Source organism: Poecile atricapillus, chromosome Z (assembly GCF_030490865.1).
Source record: "Poecile atricapillus isolate bPoeAtr1 chromosome Z, bPoeAtr1.hap1, whole genome shotgun sequence".
NCBI classification, from domain to species: domain Eukaryota; kingdom Metazoa; phylum Chordata; class Aves; order Passeriformes; family Paridae; genus Poecile; species Poecile atricapillus.
In genome coordinates this window covers 12,020,646-12,035,473 of record NC_081289.1, presented here as the reverse complement: position 1 = coordinate 12,035,473, position 14,828 = coordinate 12,020,646, and the positions used below count along the sequence as shown (strand labels likewise).

The 14,828-nt window shown below is 42.1% G+C and overlaps 2 protein-coding genes across 3 annotated transcripts in view; one reads left to right on the top strand and one right to left on the bottom strand.

Annotated features, from left to right (window-relative positions):
- LOC131573551 (coiled-coil domain-containing protein 146-like) overlaps window positions 1-4,006 on the top strand; it is a 67,341-nt gene extending 63,335 nt beyond the window's left edge. Inside the window, exons 17-19 of the mRNA XM_058827615.1 lie at window positions 1,050-1,187; window positions 2,550-2,795; window positions 3,689-4,006. Of these exons, the coding sequence (XP_058683598.1) occupies window positions 1,050-1,187; window positions 2,550-2,795; window positions 3,689-3,862 (558 nt within the window). The 3' untranslated portion in view covers window positions 3,863-4,006. The remainder of the gene's footprint in view (window positions 1-1,049; window positions 1,188-2,549; window positions 2,796-3,688) is intronic.
- Window positions 4,007-4,128: 122 nt separating this feature from the next.
- LOC131573437 (gamma-secretase-activating protein-like) overlaps window positions 4,129-14,828 on the bottom strand; it is a 45,432-nt gene continuing 34,732 nt past the window's right edge. For both annotated transcript variants that reach the window (XM_058827403.1, XM_058827404.1), the window contains 7 exons: window positions 11,846-11,916; window positions 11,191-11,285; window positions 9,974-10,093; window positions 8,421-8,482; window positions 6,414-6,518; window positions 6,168-6,261; window positions 4,129-5,620 (listed from right to left, as the gene is read on the bottom strand). In XM_058827403.1, coding sequence (XP_058683386.1) covers window positions 5,520-5,620; window positions 6,168-6,261; window positions 6,414-6,518; window positions 8,421-8,482; window positions 9,974-10,093; window positions 11,191-11,285; window positions 11,846-11,916 — 648 coding nt within the window. In that variant the 3' untranslated portion in view covers window positions 4,129-5,519. The remainder of the gene's footprint in view (window positions 5,621-6,167; window positions 6,262-6,413; window positions 6,519-8,420; window positions 8,483-9,973; window positions 10,094-11,190; window positions 11,286-11,845; window positions 11,917-14,828) is intronic.

Below are 14,828 nucleotides of genomic sequence, written 5' to 3'. Positions count from 1 at the left end.
CAAAATCTGCCTGAGTGACACAGAAGCAAACACTGCCCCTTGTCAGGGCTGGGCTCTACTGCTTTGCTTCCCTGCTGAACCAGGAGCCACCGAACAGACCTTGGTGGAAGCAGCAGCCAGGCCAGGCCAGCAGCTGATACCTGACTGCAGCACAGCTGGTGACTGCCCCGAGAGACTTCAGAGGGAAGCATTAGGTCCAGTGGAAAGGCAGTTTCAGAGCCCTTTGTATGGGGGAGAAGAAGGTAAAGGAACAGCTTTTTCTTATATAGTTTTATCTGTCCCATTTATATAAGTACAAAACTCTTCCCACTGTGTTCAGTGTTTGGAGGGGATTCACCAAGGGCTCTGAAGGTGTGAGGGCAGTAGCAGCAAGCTCTGAGCTTGCTTGACACCTCAGAGTCCTTCTTTTGAAATCCACTTTGTAAAGACAGACGCTGAACACAGCTGCTTGAATTACCTCAGCTTTTTGCTTTACTGTTCCATATTCCTTGACAGGAGGGAGCTCTGCATAGCCAAGCAGGCCACAACACAGCCTGCTATCACCAGCCTACACATTAAGAAGAAGGTTTTCTTGGAGTCATGATAAGTTTAAATGTCTATTTCAATCTCCTTGGGATTTAAGGTCATTGTAGTTATAATTTATTTATTGAGCCCATACTTTTTTTAGCATTAGGAGGGGAAAAATATTTAAAACAAGAGCTGAAACTTTCCATTATGGTGTGAGTCAAGGAACCAGAGGATTAAAAAGAAATTATGACTAGAAAAAAGCCCCATTGCTTTCAAGAAATGTACAGCAAGACAGTAACAATGATGTAAACCCTGCTCCCAAAAGGGCCTAGTCTGACATGAAAGAATTGTATGACTGACAGTAACCAACTGAATCAATTTGTGCCTGATCCTTGGCAGAGAGGGTGTAAATTTTGAGAAATCTGATAGTGAAGGTGTTTGTTTATGACTGTTCACTGGTATTATTTCAGCAGCTCAAGGCAATCACAGAACACTTTGTGCACCTTCCTGTGTCCTTTCCTTACACTGTGTCCTTGCTGCAGATGGAGGCAGAGCTGCTGCAGAAGGAGCAGAGACTGCTGAAGATAGAATTTCTCTTTGAGAACATTTCTGATCTGACGGACAGAATCCGTGCTGTGGTGGAGAACGGCAAGCAGGACATGCTGCTGTTCGCTAGGAGGGTAAGAAGGGCACAGCATGCTCCGCTTGCCAGCCTGTACACAATGAAACAGTATCTGGGCAAGAGGTGATTCACTTGCAAATTACAAAAGTGGCTGGAAATGTTGAGACAAATCATAAGATAGTCTTCAGAAATTACAGACATGAATAGCAACAGTAATACAGTTAAACCAAAACTATTAGGTGAATATTCTCTCTTTTAAAAAGAAAGTTGCATCATAAATGGTACCTTTCACCAAAATATAGAATTAGTTCTTTCTGAAATAGATGCTTAGAAACTTTGTAGGATCATCCTTTTGCAAATGTATTTAACAGCCTTTCCACAACAAACAGGTCAAAGACTAAATAGAAATAAGGGAAAAAATAAAGGAAGGCCAGGTAAATTCTACTCCAACATACAAAAAGATGACTTTGGTACCGGGCTCAAAGTTCTTTTGTTGTTTAAATAGGGAGAGTCACACAGGAAACATCATTTCCAATACAGTTTTTAAAATATAATTATAGTTATTTGCTTTTAACTGCAATATTGTTTGGGAAAGACCAAAAATGCTCCCTGCCCCCATATTCCTAATGAAAAAGTTACAAATTGAGCAGAGCTGAGGGGAAGACAGAAAAAAAATGCAAAGTAGTTAATGTAAAACAAGGCCAGGGTAGAAATCTTTCTTAGATGTTAGGTTTGGCACACATGAAAGCCTAAAACAGTTTTTTATAATTAATTTTAAACACACACAGAAATATCATGGTTATTAACTGTGTTCGTGAAATGTTGGCCATGGGCTAATAAACTACTGTAAAAATGGCAGTGTGCCAAAAGCTGCATTCACAAGTGCTCTGGCTCTCCCAGTTCTAATTAGTCACTTAAAGAGTATTAAAGATTTTTGGGTTTTTTTAAGTCATCTGCAGTGAGACTCAAGGATTTTAGTCACATTCCTTTTCTGTTCATCCCCCTTCCAAGGATCATGTCACAACCCAAAGCCCCTGCATCAGCATTATCACTCAATTATCTCATAGGAATTTGGCTTATTCCAGCTTTATTACAAAGTTAATTGTGTACAGACCCAAAAATAATTTGGATCCCAGGCGTTTGAGGGCTGGGGGAGTTTTGCTGTCCAGCTGAAAAGGACAAGAAGCAAAGACATATGTGATTTTCTTTTCTTGTATTGGAGTAAATGTGACTTCTCTTGAGCAGCCAATTTTTTGTTCTAAATGATCACAAAAATGAAGTAATTTTCAAGAACTGAACTACTATTTAAAACCTTGTTAAGTTGGACTTATTTTCATGTGCCTAATGATGACCCAAGTGCCATGCTCAGTGAGTGCCTAAAGGGAAGCCATAACTACAATGCAGCTGTTTTGCATTCCAGAGCAATGACCTGCAGAGGAAGATAAGTGACAAAACCCAGGAGATAAGGGCTCTTTTTGCAGAGTTATCCATGAAGCAAGAACTTGCTATTAAACTCCAGCAGGAAATCAGAGACAAAGAACAATTTGTGATGACTGCTTCATTGATGATAAGTCAAGGCCTTCCCCCTCCTAAAAAAGCAGAAAATAAACGGAAGATCCTGTGCAATGAGAAGATGCAAAAAGCAGCAGCTGAAGCCAGAGCTAAAGTAAGATTTTGTCATACATTGCAAGAGCTCCAGGAGTCAGTGCAGATGATGGTACAGAGACAACTACTACAATAGGTTTTTGGAGTTTTAACTCTAGTCTGGCAACACTGCTTGGAGCTAGTAATAGAATCTTAGTGAGATCATACACTAAAAACCTCACCTTTGATTACTAAAGTAGTTTGTGTAACCATGTTGTGGCTGAAGAACAGGGCAGCCAGCAGTGGAACACTGCTTTCCATTGGATTTCAAGGTAATGAGGCAAAAGGTGGAGTGTGGGGTTCAGGAGGAATATGTTTAGTGTCTCCAACATACAAGATGCAATGAGGATTAGATCAGAAGCAGCAAAAAATCAGATTGCTGAGCAAGACATTGAGGGTAGGCAGGGCAGCATGGCAACCAGTGCTTGAAACCCTACCCTGCTGGACACTGCTTCTGTCCTTGAGATGGTCAGTGATCCCAGAGCAGACAGCTCCTACATGATAATAATAGTTTAGAATAAGAAACTTCTACCATGAAACTTCTCATGCTGGGAGTTAAGTTTCCTTTCAGTGCTGTGGATAAAAGCCCACTCTAGTAACTGTACTCAGGAACAGAATTGTTCCACAGATGTTCTGTGCACAGTTACTACATCTTTTAAAAGTTCATCTAGTCTGTTTTCTTGACAAATAATAAAAGCATAAAAAGCTCAAACTGTCTACTATTTAAAAGGACAAACTTACATCTATGTGGTCAAACCTCTTGCCTTCCTTTTAATACCACTTCCCCTTTCCCATCTCATCAGGGATTAGGGTAATGGTGTTTCAGATGTCACGGATTCCGTACACTGGCTCGGGGGAGCGCTGGAGTTTTAAAGCACACAACCCCTGTGTGACCAAGCTGTGTTTCTCTGACAGCACCCTGCAGAGGAGGAACAAGGTGCAGTGCCTGGCCATGCCCCCACTATCCCTGAGGAGAAGGAGGAGAGGCTCCCACTCTTGCAGCCCCATGTGGTTCCCTTCAGACCAACTGAGCCCAGCTCGAGTCGAAGACATTTCAAAAAGCCTCCTGCAAAGCCATTTGAAATGTGAACAGACAGCACCTGAAGCAGGAGAGACCATTACCAGCTGCTGGATCACAAGGGTCAGCAGCATTTACACTGCACTGAAGGAAGATCTGTTGGTGATCAGCCAAATTCCATACGGAAAACTAAGTATTTGTTCATGACAAAAGCACAGCACAGCTAACTAGTCAGTGATCCAGAATCCTTTCTCCTGGAATCCCAAATGCAGTGCAGCATTTCCAAGTGTCAAGAAAAGTGAGTGATCCTCATGCTATATTTATTTTTTTTTCCAGGTGAAGTTTTATTGCATCTGAAGGTATGTTATAATACATTCATTAAAAAGAAAAGGCTAGAAAATCTTCTCCAGTTATTAATATAATACAAAGTGGCCATCACTTATACACACACACGCACACACATCAACATGGCTTTCTGCAGTCTGGGACTGGAGTCCCAGACAGAGAAATTCTAATTATATTAAGACAAATATTCTTTCTCACTATGCAGTCACTGAGAACGCTAAAGCTTCACTGATGGCAATGACAAGGGGGTGACCATGAACTTGCCAAGACACTCCCAGGAACTGGATCTTTTTATTTCACTGATAAGGAACAAGGGAGCATCAGTGGAAACTACTCAGAGAGAATATCAGAGGTTGTTTTGGAAACCTCCCAAATATATCAAATTTTGATGAGTTTCTCTAGTTTAATAGTCTGGAATTTTGTAGAGTTTTTTAAAATCCAATAAAGGCTGCAGAAATCCTGCATGGAACAACTTGGGAATTTTCTCTGTGTAGCAAAATGCTATTACCATTTAAAATTAATATCACAGTTCAGAACTTAAAAGAGCAAACAATATTGGCTCAGTTACATACAAACAGAAGTTGAAAACAAAGGAAAAACAGCCTGCCTAATTTCTTTCTGAAGCTGAAATTTGAACTGTAACACTAGAAGTTGTAAGAAAGAATTATGTAAAACTCTGTATAAGCCACTGTTAAGATCAATTTCTAAAACTTTTTTCTTATCCTATATTACTTACAATATATAATACACATCTTTAAAAAACAACAAAAAACTCTACAAACAAACCCCCAACAAAATCTGTCACATGTACTTTAAGCAGATTATATTTTGTGCTAATAACAAAACTGAAAATATTAGAATGCAGCCTCAGAAGCAGAAGTACCATAAGATAACTGATACCACCACAAGGAATGAATACCTCTTTACTCATGCCTGACATAAAAAGGAATTTGTTATTCTTACCTGCTTTATACAATCACACCTAGAAATCCTTTTATTAATCCAAGTAAACAGTTACTGGTTATTGTTACTGTACAACTGGACTGCCTCTTCCAGCATTGTCTTGTTAAAAGAAGTGACATTTATACCAATTTTCACAGCATGTTTTGACAACCCACTGTTGTTCCACTTCCTTGACCACTTCAAAATGAACCCACAGACATATTTCAAACCTGGGGTTATGTCAAATGCATTTCTCTAGGATTTATCTAGAAGACAATAATTTCAACCTCAGTCTGTTAGACCAAACACTGTTTTGAGTAGCTCATGTCAGTACTGGTGACTACCCAACATTGCAAGTTACTTGAGAAGCAACATTGCATTTACATAAATACTTTTACAGAGGCACCACAGTTTGACAGCCTTCTTCAACAGCATGTTATTTCAGGAATATTTGAGACCCAGGAGCGTCATAGTGTGCTTGAGTGCTGTTTCCTCTACAAATCTTGCATTTATATGGTCTTGTTTCTCATATGGATGCACACCTAGAAAAACACAGTGAGGAAGTATTTACAAAATTGTACATGTACACTTATAGTCCTGCAGTGTATTAAACATCTTCATCCGCAGTACCAAAAGATAAGGGGTAACAGAAATGCGTTTTCATGCACTCACCAGCTTTCAGTGGTGCCCTTTGGATGCTAATCTGTGCCAAAAACTGTCCTATTAGTGGAATGTATGTAAATGATAACCCACACGGAAGGAAGCCTCTCTGGAAGCTGGACTTCCAAACTGGATATCCAAATCCAGCTTGAAGCAGAGTGGCTGTGTTAGTGCTAGTGCACAAAATGGCCTAGGGCACATGCTCATATACAGCTACATGTATATATGCTTTTTCCTCCCCAAATGGGATGATACCCAGACATGGAGACTCTTAGCCACTGACACTTTCCATCAGCAGAAAGACAACCTATGTGTTCAGACATCACTGGAGTTTTAATAACTCAGCAATGTCAGTATAGGCAGGATACATCTGAGTGAGCATCAAAGGGTAACAATCACTGCTTTTCCAAAGTACAGAATTAACATTACCTTGAGCCTCTATCTCTGCCAGCATATTAGTCAGGTAGTTCAGTGGCAAAAACTCCACGGGGATGGAGAGTCTCTCAGAGATAGGCCTGCTGCACTGTAAGGGAGAACATTTCACATTAGTTTACAAAGTCGCACAGCCACACCAATGTTTCAATGTTTCTTTAGTGTGTTATAGTCCACAGAAAGCTCAGGAATCTCAACACTGTCAAAGCATCAGATTTTAGAACATAGCCTCTGTGCTCTTACCTGTCTGTTTCCCAGCTTCTCAAGCAAAAGTTTCACATATTTCCGTGCTATTAAGTTTGCATTTATTGGATGATTCCAGTACTGGCAGACCTTTTGACCAAGAGCCTAGTAAGCAAAAAACAAACCCCAAAACCTGAGAACATAAACATGGGACAGTGGAAACTCAGAAAGAGAAAAAGGGAGAAAAAGCTGACACAAAATCCGGGCTGTAATGCAGATATGCTTTGCTTTCAGACCTTGATGACAGAGGCTAAAAGGTCATCATATTTAGCCACGGAGCCTTCCTTTCATAGCCAGTAACTAAGAGATCACAATGTGCTCTCAAAATGTGGGAAATCAAAACCTCGTCACTCAGTTCTCACCTCAGCCAGTCTGTCCCAGGGCCACTGTCCCACTTGACATGTGTACTTAAGTACTAATTGAACTCTTATCCATTACTGTGACTGATTTGATTCTATTCTTTCTCCAAAGAGTAATGTAGATGCCCAATTCCTCAAAGCTCCTTCAGGATAGGGGCTCTCAGTCTCTGTCTTAAGGAACCTTAGACATGCAGAATGCTGGCAAGGAAAGATAGTGGGAATGTAAGTTTGGATCCCATTATTCAGGTCATCATCCTGGAAACTGATAACATTGACTCACATTCCCAGAGCCAAAAGAGATTCACAACCAGGTTTCTCAAAGCTTCCAATCCCAACCAGTAAGCAAAAGAACAGGTACATACTATGAAAGTAGCTCCACCTTCTGCTATTTTCCCTTTGTAGATCTTCCCTCACCCCTCCCCTTCAGCTGTACTGCAATGAAGATAGCTGTTCATTTTAGAAAATGCTGTACAATTTAATGGTGCTTAAATCCTTGCTTCCGATTAAACTGAAGTCATCCACTGCATATAACCTGCTCAAAATAGTCTGAGTCACCCCAAAGTGACCTTTATGGCAAACAGACTATTCCCAGCATTTTTTCCCAAAGCTGTAAATAGATACAATAAAGCACTGAGTCTACTGTGCATAGCTAGCAGTAGTTGTTCCCTAAATCTCTCCCAGCTCAGCCCTTCACGTCAGAGTGTGTTTGGAATGGAGTTCCCCACGCATCAGGCCCAGGCTGGCAACTCAGGGGCCCTATGCTGACCCCAGCTCACCAGCCCTGGCCACAAACCAGACACAGAGGACAAAGAACATCCTATGGAGTTCTCCTCCTCTACCCTTTCTCAAAACTGCTGCCTAATAAATAAGCCTTTGTTGGAGGAAAACCCAAGCAGCACTTCTGGCCATTTGAACTATAAGTGACAGCACATAACAAGCAAACAATGGGCAACTCATGTGGAAAAAAGCCTGTTCTACAGTGAGGCATTCCCCGAGGGGGATCCCTGGTGTTCCTCCTCTTCTTGGCATCTTGTGCTTCCCCTGAAGTCCTGTGCTGTTCACTAAGAGCAAAAGGGGAGAAGGAGAAGTGCATCTCCCATTCTGCTGGAAGGTTTTATGGAGGACCAGTAACCTCTTGTGGCCACACAAATCACCTTGTCAGTGGGTGAGACTGTGAGGTTTAACTGAGGGGAGATCTTGTAATTCCTCCCTGTCACAAAGCTGTGGTACGATACGACTTTACAGCTTCTACTGTACCAGCTTTTGAACACATTTTTTGAAGTGTACAGAACCAAACACATAGGTCACAAGTGAGAAAGACTCTATGGATGCTAAAAACCCCCATAAACCCCCTTTAAACCCTCATTGCCTTATGCAAATGAGTACTCAGAAGAACAGTGCCAGTCTTGTTAACTTTTGTAGAGTATTGGAGACTGTAAAACACTATGGACAAATATATAATTTAAGTTATTAGGGTATCCTACAGTCCAGGAGCAGCAGATGGAGAAACTGTGGATGCTCTGGTTATATTTGACTCAGGCTCTATCTGAATGACAGCCAAGTCTTTCATTGGTTTAACCCTATGCACAAGGAGGAATCTCCTATCAATTCCAAAATCCAAGACATTGCATCTAAAGCCATTAGTTACCTCTGGAAGCCTCATGACAATACTAAACTTCAGCTTTTCATTCTGTTCAGTGTCATCCAGATCTATAAGCAACAGGGGAAAAAGCAAATCAAACAAACAGCAATCACATAAACTTTCAACTTTCACTAAAGACATTCTAAATAATCATCAGCTCCTTAGTGAAATGAAAATTTCAATTTAAAGTACATGCTATTATTTGCATTATACTACATTAATAAGGACTGTTATTTACATTTATATCATGTACAAATATATTTCTGTATATTTGTTCATAACTTCACCGTTATGTATTTATACAGTAATTCAAACGCACTTTGACTAAGGACAGCTCTCCAAGTTTATAATATTTCATTTATCAAGATCAGGCACAGATTGATATTTTGTTGTTGAGCATATTTTGTTGTCCCTTTTCTTAGACACTGGAGAAGTAGCACATCACTGGGCACAGCTGGCTCACATTCAGCCACCACTGACCAGCACTCCCTGAGCAGCTTTGCAGCCACTCTGCCCCAGCCTGTGCTGCTGTCTGGGGTTGTTGTAACCAAAGGACAGGACCCAAAACTTGGCCTTGTTGAACCTCACACAACTGACCTAAGCCCATAAAGCCTGTTCATATCTGTCTGCAGAGCCCTCCTACCCTTCTGCCCAGCTTTGTGTCCATGTCCAGACTCATGGAGGAAACACTCGATCTCCCTGTCCAGATCATTGATAATGATATTAAACAGGACTGGCCCCAGTACTGAGTTCTGGGGAACCCCACTGGGCACCAGCCACCAGCTGGCTGTGACTGCATTCACCACTCTCTGGGCCCAGCTCTCCAGCCAGTTTTATCCCCAGTGAACAGTGCTCCCATCCAGGCCATGATCAGCCAGTTTCTCCAGGAGAATGCTGTGGGAATGGTGTCAAAGGCTTTACTAAAGTCCAGGTAAACAACACCCAGAGCCTTTCCCTCATCCACTGTGTGGGTCACCTCCCATGTGGGTCATAGAAGGAGCTCAGGCTGGTCAAGCAGGACCTGCCTTTCACAAACCCTTGTTGGCTGGGTCTGGTCCCTGACTATCCTGCACACTCCATGTGATGGCACTCAAGATGATCTGCTCCATAATACTCCATGGCTCCCAGCCATGAGGTCAGCAGGACAGGCCTGTTCCTCTTGTTCTAAACATAATTAAGCAAAAGCTGAGGGATGGATAACAGACTAATTTCCTCACACACAGGTGTGCACTTCCACAGTCACAGAAATTCCCCAACAAATCCTATGATGATCTTTAGTATTTGTTTTTCTAAGAAGTCTCAAATGGAAAAACTACAAAATCAAATTCTCTCCACGCAGATATTTCTTTGTGTGCTGTGCTAAGGCCCATCACATAGCCTGAGCCCCAACTTTCTCCTTTCAGGTAGGCAACAACATCAGCTACAACTCTCACTGAAAGAACACTCCAAGATGTGCTGAGTGTCCTGGGCAATAAAACCTGTGTCTGAGGGGAGTGGCGTGAAGGACAACACTCCCAGTTAGCTGGCTAGTAACAGATGAAACACCCTGTTCACTGTACCTTTCAGCAATTTCCTGACACACGTTTCTGTCAATTGCAAGATCCCATTGTCAATATAGTGCAGGAGGGTGTGCAGAGGGAGACATCGAACACCAAGACCCAGATGCAGAGTGTGAAACCCTATGAAAGAGACAAACTTGTTTGGTACAATATGTAGGTTTTTGTAATTCTCTATTAGAGACTGGAATTACTCTAGCTAAAGCCATCACTTCCCTTGACTTCTGATTGTTTACAGTGAGTGAGGAAATCAATTTATCAACTCAGGTAGTCTTATTTAGACATCCTTTAAGTCCTCTCAAGTACAATCTTGTCAGAAAGAAGAACACTAAGGGGATTGAAAATGGTCATTCAAGTCACATTGTCATTTAATGTCTCCAAACTGTTGCCTTACATCTGAACTATTCTATTAATTTGTCTTTTATCTCCCTCTCTCCTCCTAATTAATCAAAACCTGAGGCCTCACCACCCTCAGGATGTCATTGCCACCCAGACACTCCCACAGGCAGCGTTAACACTTCAACTTCTCCTTTAATGTCAGCCTGATGATGGTCTTGTTATGTAACACTACTGTGTGGCAGCATTTGAGCCCACACAGACTGAGGGACAAACTCATACCAAAAACAGTTTCAACAACCAAAGAGAGAACAGGAAATAAAATCCAGAAAAATTCAAACAAAATTGGAAAGCATTAAGATATTAAGATGTCAAGATGACATTCCCTAATGAAGATAAGCAAGTGCTTTGAAAATGCTCTAAACAATTATGAGGAGCTCTAGGAAATTAAAGTCTATTATCAAGACCAGCTTTTCCATCAAGGCTGGAAGTAATCCCTTCAGGAAAAAATTGAAAATTATTAGCAGGGAAAGAGCATGAGAAAAAACACTCTATCTGCTAGAGGGTAGGATTTTCCCTTGTAGCTCTTGACACTGAAGTCCAGTTGTCTATATATATATATATATATGAACAGTTCTAAGATAAGACTATCCACACATTCCACTGGAAATCTCTGTTTAGATTTCTGTTTCTACTAACTATTTCATTTTGCTTCATTTCACTTGTACAGGTTTATCAAGGGCCTTGCCCTCTATAACTGACTTGAACAAATGTCAATACTGCCAAAGCTAACTTGACACGTGCTGCAACCAGTGCTGTGCTGGGAGGAATTTATAGCACTACTCTCCTCACTCATGATTAAAACAGCAAAACACAGAACTTACCAGGAGGTAAAGGCATGCACATGCCATTTGCTGCTTCCAAAATCCGACTCATGATGTGGAACACTGCAAATTCTCCTGCAGTTCCTCTCTCATCACTGTAGTTAACAAAATAGCAACACATTAAGAACCCCATCACTCACACTCTCCTGGAGAGAGGGTCAATTTGCCATACTGGGAGCTCACTGAATGCCTGCCTTTGGGATGAAGGGCCATGGGATGCTGCCCTGCTTACTGAGGTGTCTCAGCCAGCACCAGCTGCCCAGTGCTGCAGACACAAAGAGTCTCCCTGGTGTCCCTGTATCCTCCCCCACTAATGCACATTTACAAGGCTCTTGGCAGTACCTGGAATCAACAGCAACAGGTAAAAGGGTGCTGGTGTAAGTGACCTGGCTTTTACAGGTGTTTAACACCCACCACGCAGCTTAGGACCACTCCGAACTCAGCAATTTGAACTCCAGCCATAACACTGCCTGTGTGTTTAATAATCACACCGGCCTAGAGAGGGCCAGCAGGATCCTTAGGAAGAGTAAGTGACAGTAATATTGACAGCAGCATAAGCACTGACTGTTCAAAGGAGTACTACCGATGAAGACCAAAATCATTATGCCCATAATTAAGAAGGCAGGCTGAAAACTTTAACAAATCATTTGCTTACAAGCAGAAGATACAGGAATGAAGCTGGTATCTCCGCCACACTTCTTTCATTATTCGATGCACCAGATTCAGCTAAAACAAAAAAGAGAAGACTGGATGTTTCCAGGAGCATGTGTACAGCAGGCCCTTGGCCTTAATTCATTCCACACACCAGTTTATGTTAAAAACTTTTCATGGGACTCCTACTAAGTCTTCATTTTTTTTCTCTAGGGCCTTGAAATGTAAAGTTATTAAAATCTGAATTGTAACAGAATTGCCCTATTCAAGCAGCTTAAAGTGCTTCCAGTTTATCAAAGTATCATGCAAGACATACAGCAACTTAACACACTTAACTGTGCTTCTTGAAGATAACTGATAGCAAGCTCTTGCAGCAAATTCTCAGACCTGTTTGCCATGAAAGCAAAAGCAGCATGTCCAAGTGGCTGAGCATTTGGCAAGGAACAGTCCCAAGAGTTCAGCAAGAGTGGATAACGTTGAAGACAGTGGAATGTTCAGTTTGCCAAGAAAGGAAGGAAGGAGGAATCATAAACCTAGTCCTGGCAAGGAGGAAAAATGAGACAAGTAAATGCCTCTCCTCATCTATTGAGTTTCCTTTTTGTCCCCAGTGAAGTGAAACAATCCCTTGGCCCATGTTGTTGTTCTTCGTGCTCCCAAACTGATGTCCACCACACACAGTCAGCATATACCAAAGCCACAAGCCCTGTTCCCACTTGGGCCTTCTCAGCTTCTGCAGCTGAAAGAGAAACCACGCACGGAAGAGTTGAAATAACTTCCTCCTGGTTGTCATGTGTAACTACTTCCACATCTCAGTTACACAACCGAGATGCTTCCTCTGTGCCTTTTATCTCTGGCGCTCAAAGCACAGCAATCAATCCCAGAAACTCAGGAGACTAGTCTGACCCCTCTTTAGCAAAGAGGAGTCACAAGAAGTTAGGAACCCTTTTCCTCCCTCCAGATGGTCAGAATCCAGGAATGCTTTTTCCCTACTCTATTTTCCCCTCACAGGCTTTGCTCTCTCCATTGTCTGACTCATCACAGGCTCTGAGCAAGAGAGAAACAGAACACACAGGAGAGATGCACATGCAAAGGCCAGAACTGGAACATTCATTTTCAGTAATGTTCCTGAGTGTTCCTCTGTACCTTGGCCAGAAAGTTCTACAAGGTAGCACCTTTCCCATCCACCACGACTTGAGCCAGGCTTGCACAGCTGCCTGATGCAAAATAACTACCTAATATTTGCCATCTCCACACTTTCTAGATGCAGTGGAAAGATCCAATTTTTTCTTTCCAGAGTATAGCAAGTTTTCTTGGAAATGAGTGATTTCCAGTTTCCACAGAAGGGTCACAAGAACCACACCTGCTGCTGGAATGAATTTCACCTCTGGCCAGCACAGAGGGTGCAGCTAAGGCCTCTGCATCAGGAGCTGCAGCTGGATCTGAAGGACCAGTATTGAAGTGAAGGTTCTTACAAGCTCCAAAATCACCAATTATTATTTGTGCAACACAAATGGTTTTCAAGAGTATGCTACTCCAGAATAAATATTTTTTGCTTAACAACACAACAAACTGTACAGCTTTCACAGGGCACAGAAAGCTAACAACTTCTTAAGTAATAATCATCCAAGTTATCACAACATACTTTCATCTTAAATACATGAATGTTTGTGATGTGACACCCTCACTAACAGCACAACTCACTTTGGAGATCAACATCTACCCTTGGCATTGTAGAAAATACATACTGAAAGATTACCCACATCTCAATCTCTTTTTCAGAACATAACACAAAGATCATATGCATGAGAAAGGCAGCATTATCTGTCTGATGGAAGGAGCATAGGCAGCTTCCTGTCCGAGGTTAGCCATGGGGCAGCCAAGTAAGAGCCACACACATACCAGGGGAGGCCATTTTTCACTGAGTAACAGACACACAATAAGAAGTTTTTTTGGGGCACATACATGAAGCCATTTCCCTTGGAGTACTCTAAACTAATGAGAGAAAATAAGACCAACAGCAAGACTGCACATGCAAGAGGGTGTTGGCTGACAGTGCTGTCACCTTGTCTTGAGACATCTACAGTTCCAGGCAATGGTGCCAAGGAAACTGAAGTTCTCCTAAAGTAATTGGGAACCACAAGTGCTCAGCTCCTTTGGCTGTTTCTACAGGAAAGACTTCAAAGCAGTCAAAGAAAAGAACCAGGAGCAAAGGAGAAAAGGGAGTGAGACAGGGTCTTGATGTCTTTCAGATCCCCTCCTGTGCACTAGTATGACACAGTCCTCCTTCTCCTGGGGAAACTCAAATCCGAACGGTGTCTTGTCTTCTGTTCCTTTGCAGCTGAGCCCTATATCAGATGACAGCTGGCCACAGATGTCAGGGGAAAACGTGCAGCTACTGCAGTGACTTGCAGGGAAATTTCAGCAATTCATTCAGGTCTGCCAGTTTCCTGTGCCATGGGCTGCCTGCTCACCCTCCCTCCCCTTCCACTTGCTGTCAGGGCAGCAAATGTCACACTGCTTCTGTAAATTATTTCTCCCCTTTCTTGCCTCAGTGAAATGAAAAGAGTGAGAGAAATAAAGATAAAGTGATTGCAGAGGAGAGAGCCTATGGACATACAACAACCACTGCAGGAGAGGTGGCACATGGACTGGGAACCAGGCATGCTCCAGCCCTGCAGAACTCCTCAGCAAACAAGGAATTCCCACTGAAGTGTGTCATTCACACTTCTCCATGTTACTTCTCTGTATACAAGAACACACAGTTCTCTGACAGCAACCAGCCTTTGTTTCATTAGAAACTCTCAGTGCTCCCAAGTTTTGGCTTCTCCAACTTCTGCTTCAGTTATTTACATGGTGACTACACACCACAGAGCCTAATCTCAGCCACTCCTGGGATCCTGAATGTAATGTAAAATATTTTATGAAAGAAAACAGACAAATTTCAAGTCTATTCCTGTTTCATTAGTTTCAATGACTCTGCTATTCAC